Source organism: Sebastes umbrosus, chromosome 12 (assembly GCF_015220745.1).
Source record: "Sebastes umbrosus isolate fSebUmb1 chromosome 12, fSebUmb1.pri, whole genome shotgun sequence".
NCBI lineage: Eukaryota > Metazoa > Chordata > Actinopteri > Perciformes > Sebastidae > Sebastes > Sebastes umbrosus.
In genome coordinates, this window is record NC_051280.1 from 24,473,440 (window position 1) to 24,479,486 (window position 6,047).

Here is a 6,047-nt window from a genome sequence, read left to right on the forward strand (position 1 = left end):
TCTCCGACTGTTTGTGTGCGAGAGGACAGCAGGAACTGCAGCGTATACGCATGCCGTCTACAAGGATGCATAATTAACGTGAACTGTGCATCCAACGCTGTTTTCTGTAAAATGATGAGATGGACTTTATCCCTCTGAAGGATACTTAAAAACACTGACATCTGTGTTAATGAGATAAAGCAGCTCTGTGCGTACATGTGCGTACACAGCTTCATGCTGTGCACACGTATGTGCATACTCAAAAGTTTGGTGGCCGAACTCACTGACGGTTTATAATTAGTATGTATTTGTCTTGTGAGAAGGATAGCTTGTGCATACATATACAGTAACATGAATAATTCGGTGCTGGAGTGGTGGGAGTTGATAAAGTCCATTAATTTTTCAGTGATTTGGAATGAGGAGCTACACACGATCACAATTTTCCCGCTAGTGTAATATGCACACATTATGTCTCCATTTGTCACATTTATCATTCAAACTAATTAACGACACTTAGAGGGCCTCATTAAAACGGCTTTATAACAAAGTGTTTATTTCAGTTTAGTATGTACACTTTACAACAGCGAGGCAACACATACGAGCATAAATTATATTAGATGGTAGCAAAAAAAGCAATCATAATTAATATAATGTTAGTATTCAAATGAGATATATGCATCTTCCATGTGTGTGAAAACAGGACATGTTTGGATTCATAGATGAGAGCTATACATCCCTCATTAAAAAGTTACAGTGAGTTGCAGCCAACGTGGCTGCAGGCTTTCACTGCGAGTTAGCCTCGAAGGGGGTCGGACAGCGCGAGGGATAAAATCATGAACCCGTTTTAATGAGTTACGGTCAAATTAACTTTTATCAACTGCGTTAAGGTTGCATAAGGTGCTACTACTGGATTAGTAGACAAAGCAGTTGGAATGTAATGTGTCTGAAGTGTACGGCTGGCTGGATGCTGTCAGTAGCATACGGAGGCACTTCAGCTGAGCTTCTGTCTCTAAACCATCCCGCTGTCATTCAAGTTTTGCAAGATTTGAGGAAATAAAAATCATCAATAAAGGTTCAATTCACAAGCAGCGCAGTGCCTCCGGGAAAGAGGATGAATAGATTGTTCTGCAAGTGCAGAGTGAATACTCTGGTTTTATACTGCGTGGCCCCGGAGAATACTCAGTTCTGATTGGCCAGAGGGTGTCCATTATGTTCAGATAACCACATGGCTCTGACGTTGTGGCCTCATAACATTTCTAAACTTATTCTTGTGGCCGACAGGCTAATGGTGTCAGCTGGTATCCAGCTGTGTAGTATAGTACTTTATAGCTCGGCCTTTTTGGGAAATACGCACATTCTTGCTGAGATGAGAAGAAGATGAGAGGTTTGATGTGTCTGTACGGCGGGAGAAGGCTGTCAATCGTCTCATCTAACTCTCGGCAAGGAAGCAAATAAGCGTATTTCCCAAAATGTAGAACTATTCCTTTAAATTAATAATCGTTGGCAAGCTGCCATGGTATTACGTAAGTGAGATAATCCACTGAAAAAAATAACACTGCAGAAGCAAAACCTGTGGATGATAAGCCTCCGCACCGCACATTACGGTTCAACAATTGTGCTGCTAATCACGGATTACCTCCTATATAATAATCCGCTTCACAGAGTGAGCGACTACTGCAGTGTCACCACTACCAGGCCGACGGTTCGGACGTGGCCTCGCCCCGGTCGTTGAACACGCAGGAGCGTGACCTTCTGCGAAACATGGTGGACCCCGGGCCTTTCCTCCTGGTGAGACGCAGATAAATGTCAGAGTGGAGGAACCTGGGATAGGAGTCCTTTTTCATCAGGCTGTAGACTTTCATCTGGGCTGCTTCAAAACAGCTCTTTGTGGGCTGCACTATGACCTTCTGAATGGCTGTCTTGGTGTTGTAGTCAATGTTGACCTGAGTGGAAGGAAAGTAGAACATGATGAAAAATCCTGCAGAATAATGACATGATATATACATGACATCTATACTAAAGGAATGCCATATGTTATGATGCACACTTTTGTCTACATCTGCATTATTTGGGGTTTTGTGTCAGGATTTGAATAAAGTTTAGAGCAACACAGTAACAGAACATGGGTTGACCTAGTTGATGTGTTGAGAGTACATCCGATGGTGACAAATAGAAAGGGGAAACCCCAAAGTACACATTGAGGGCAGTGTAAAGTAGAACCACGAGAAACAGTGGAGAAAATCAACATCTGCATGTTTTAAAGGGCGACATCTAGCGGTGTGGTTGCAAACTGCAACCAACTGAGTACCCCTCTGCTCATACCCTCCCTTTCCAAGACTGCGGTAACGTGAGCCGCCGAGTGCGAAACCGCGGTGACGATGTTTGCATCACTCAGAGGCCATCCTTACTATAATAAGGAGGAAGTCAGACGGCGGCTGGCGGTACCACGGTTTTGCACTCTGAGGCTCACGTTCCCCCGAAGTATTACACACCGTTCCTTTGAAAGATTACACACCTGACATCAAACATGAAGTTTCATATTTCATTCATTTCAGACTGTCAAGATGCTTTTCAAGCTTTTTCTATTGAGAAACAAGTTCTCCCCAGGATCTATTTCCACCAGGACATGTGCATCAACTTGACATTCTTGGATTTGATTGTTTTTTTCTTTTCCAAAGGTGGAATCACGTGAACCGAATCTAAAAATCTGCTCTTTTTGGTGATAGATAAGACTGAGACTTGATAAAGAGAGATTCTCTGTTTTGTTGGCACCAAGTGACCTAAAGCTAATTTGAGTTTAAAGCACATACAAGCAATCAGGGACTCACATGAGCTCCCTGGATATCATCACAGATATGGATGTTAATTATCTGGTGGCTGCTTTTGTGAATGAGTTGTTTGTTTAAAAAAATGCTGATCAGGACGATGGTAGTTCTGAGAGTTATAGGCTGTGAGTCGTCTTCAAACTGGGAGTTTTTCTTTAAAAAACTTACAGCCCTGGCTGACTAGCGTCTCACACAGCAATAGAAATAATCACCGCTAACACAGCTCTCAAAATATTCATGTGTATCAAACTGCAACTCTCCCACCATCAATATTGAACATTCATTTACATTTGGATCTCTCTGCGAATCACTTGAGCTGGTGTGCGCTTTCATGTTGGTGCAGCATGCTCCATTTTTTACACAGGCATTCATCTTAGACTGAAAGTGTGTGGGTTGATGCTCTCTCCAGCTCTGCAGAGGAATGTCAAAACCTCAAAACCAGACACCAAAAACTGTTAACGGTCAGATCTGCTGCAGGCCACGAAAGCATATCAGATGGTGGTCACATCATCCCCGCGATGGGGAATGGAAACCTTTGAATCTGCGAGGGTTTTGCACAGAAATAACCCCGCGACCTGCTTTGCAGTGGTGCACTCATCAGACGCGTGACCTCAGCGAGCTGCAGCTCCTAAGGATTGTTCGCAAAGGTCAACACGCTGCAGGCTCATCACTATGCAATGCTTAAGATTTCGCCCACTGTTATTTTTATTCAATGACATCAATATTTCAAACCTCCAACCGTTGTTTGAGCTCCACTGTACAGCCTATTATGCAGCATTAATCTGTGCGGTATATGATGAATAAACATGCCACGCCGTACCTCTTTAGGGGCCTCCGATTCAATGTAAATCGTATAAATGTATTTGGCTTTGGACAGCAGCTTCGTCTCTGAATCAATGGTCTTGTATTCTTCACAGGCCAACCAGAACTCAATGTTTTCCTCACTGAACTCTGTCCTGAGGAACTGAGAGAAGCTTTCCACCCCATCTGATGTAGAGAAACAGAGACACTGTTGGTTACTAGAGTGACACACATACAAAGACAGAAACAGAATCTGTACTTCCTGAGCCTGTTGAGTAAACAAAGCTCACATCTGATTGGAGGCATAGACTCTACATAACTTCCTCTTCCCAAAGTTGCTAAAATGACTCTAATAATTACATTATGTAGAAACCTTTAATAGCTTACATTATTTAGAAAGTTTTCATAATGTAGCCCTGATTATTCAAACCATTCCCAAATGAGCACATAGTGTGGTTTACAGTGTTTCAATGCTGCACTAAAATGCAACTTCTGTGCTTATGAGGAAGTTGCAAAGTTTCTGCACCACTATCTGTACAAACAAACATTAAAAGATGTAGTGAAACTCTCACTGCTCTCTCCATTAACTATGTATCGCCTCTAGCACTTCTCAACAGTTTACGATTCAAATGGAGCAAATAGTTTGACAGCAAGAGAAACAGTTTCGGACGGCGGCTCGACTTGACGTTCTTGAGAAGTTTCGTGCATTAATCTGACCTGAGTGCTTCAGCAGTTCTTCAAAGGAGTCGCTCCATTGCAAAGCTGCCTCTGGTGAGATGCTGCAAAAAAGAAAGAAAGAAATATAAGAGATAAGGTCAACTCTTCCCTAACGATGCAGCGAGAAATGTTCTGGATTCTCGTGACACGTCTAGTTTCTATGATGCGTGCACTGAGTCATGGAGGGTGCTGGAAAGCGAGGTTAAAAATGAATAATATTTGTCAAACACAACTTTTCGTGTGTGTGAAATTAATGGGTTTTGCCTCACTTGCTGGATGTCGTATTTGTCTTTTTATGGGGACTGACGTTTTCATGGGAGCCTGACTTGGTGAGAAAAAGGCTTAGTCGGCTCTTCCTCTCCTTGTCTTTCTGTCTGCCAACAAAAAGAGAAAATACATCAGGTTCTACAAACTGTAACACAGTTCACCAAATCAGCAACTTATCAGAGAATTACTCCTCACAGACACATTTCTAAAGTGGTTACAAGACGTGCTATAAATTACACAACATCTTTGTGGCCCAATACAAATTGCGAGACAAGTCTTGCTTGCACACGTGTTTTTAACAAAAAGAAAAGCTCATCATGGAGGACAGACTTACATTGTCTCAGCTGTAGTCGCTTTCAACAGTATTATATAGAAACATCACATAGCTATTATACAGTTTTATGCTGCTTTTGAGTCACTTTGATACAGAAAGAAACTGTTGCTTAATCTCATGATAAAAGTTGTACTCACTCATTTCTAACATTTACTAAACATATTAAATGACTCAAATCAAGTAAACATTTGAAAACAACTGAGTTTCACACACCAACCTGCTAGTATCGTCCTTCATCTTTGGTGCCTGCAAGTCTTCTGGACCAAACATTTTGAAATACGCTTCCTCCTTCGGGGCCATGTAGTTGAATTGAGGAAATAGAAAGAGAAGCGTCTCCATGCTGTTCTCTGTCTGTAGCTGGTGTGCGAAGCGGCAGGCCACAAATAGCTCTCTGAAATTTTTTTTTTTAACCCATCACTCGGTGAGCCACCTCGTCTCTTATAAACCCTGCTCGCATTTAATTTACCATACCTTCTAGCTCTACTTCCTGTAATGGTGTAACCACTTACTGCTAACAGCTCCATCAGTGATACAGAAACCCCCCCTGGGTTCAACATCCTGTCAACTGTTTACTTAGAAATTTGAAAAAGACAGCTGGCTATGCTCATTCATGTTTTTTGTTTTGCTTTTGTTTCTTTGTTTTTGCTTGAGGTGATATCTCAGAATCCTACAATAACACCTTGTACTGAAGCAATTATGCTTAGGGCTGTCTTTCAATTAAAATATCGAATCGTAAATGAATCATACATTTTTTTTATCTGTTCATAATGTACCTTAAAAGGAGATTTATCAAGTATTTAACACTCTTATCAACATGGGAGTAGGTAAATATGCTTGCTTTATGCAAATGTATGTATATATTTATTATTGGAAATCAATTAACACAAAATATTGTCCAGAAACCCTCACAGGTACTGCATTTAGCATTAAAATATGCTCAAATTATAACATGGCAAACTCAAGCCCAACAGGCAACAACAGCTGTCAGTGTGCGTCACGTGACAAACTACCTACAATCAGTTCTTCTTTGCTGCTCTAAAACAGTAGTTTCCAGGGCAACAGCACTGTGAAGGCTACTGTTGATTTACGGTTAAACAAGTTGATTTTTTTTCTGGGTTAATAAA

General features: G+C 41.4%; 1 protein-coding gene across 3 annotated transcripts; it reads right to left on the reverse strand.

Moving 5' to 3' along the window:
• Positions 1 to 505: 505 nt before the first annotated feature.
• On the reverse strand, positions 506 to 5,478 carry rgs18 (regulator of G protein signaling 18). 3 transcript variants are annotated; one of them, XM_037788591.1, is made up of 5 exons: positions 5,137 to 5,478; positions 4,592 to 4,692; positions 4,323 to 4,384; positions 3,625 to 3,791; positions 506 to 1,922 (listed from the first exon to the last, which is right to left on the reverse strand). In XM_037788591.1, exons 1-5 carry the CDS (start codon positions 5,260 to 5,262, stop codon positions 1,668 to 1,670), a joined length of 711 nt encoding a protein of 236 aa, XP_037644519.1. In that variant the 5' UTR covers positions 5,263 to 5,478; the 3' UTR covers positions 506 to 1,667. The 3 variants fall into 3 exon arrangements, with proteins under 3 accessions (XP_037644519.1, XP_037644518.1, XP_037644520.1); XM_037788590.1 differs by having other exon boundaries at positions 4,592 to 4,696; positions 5,141 to 5,468; XM_037788592.1 differs by lacking the exon at positions 4,592 to 4,692 and having other exon boundaries at positions 5,141 to 5,477.
• Positions 5,479 to 6,047: the final 569 nt, after the last annotated feature.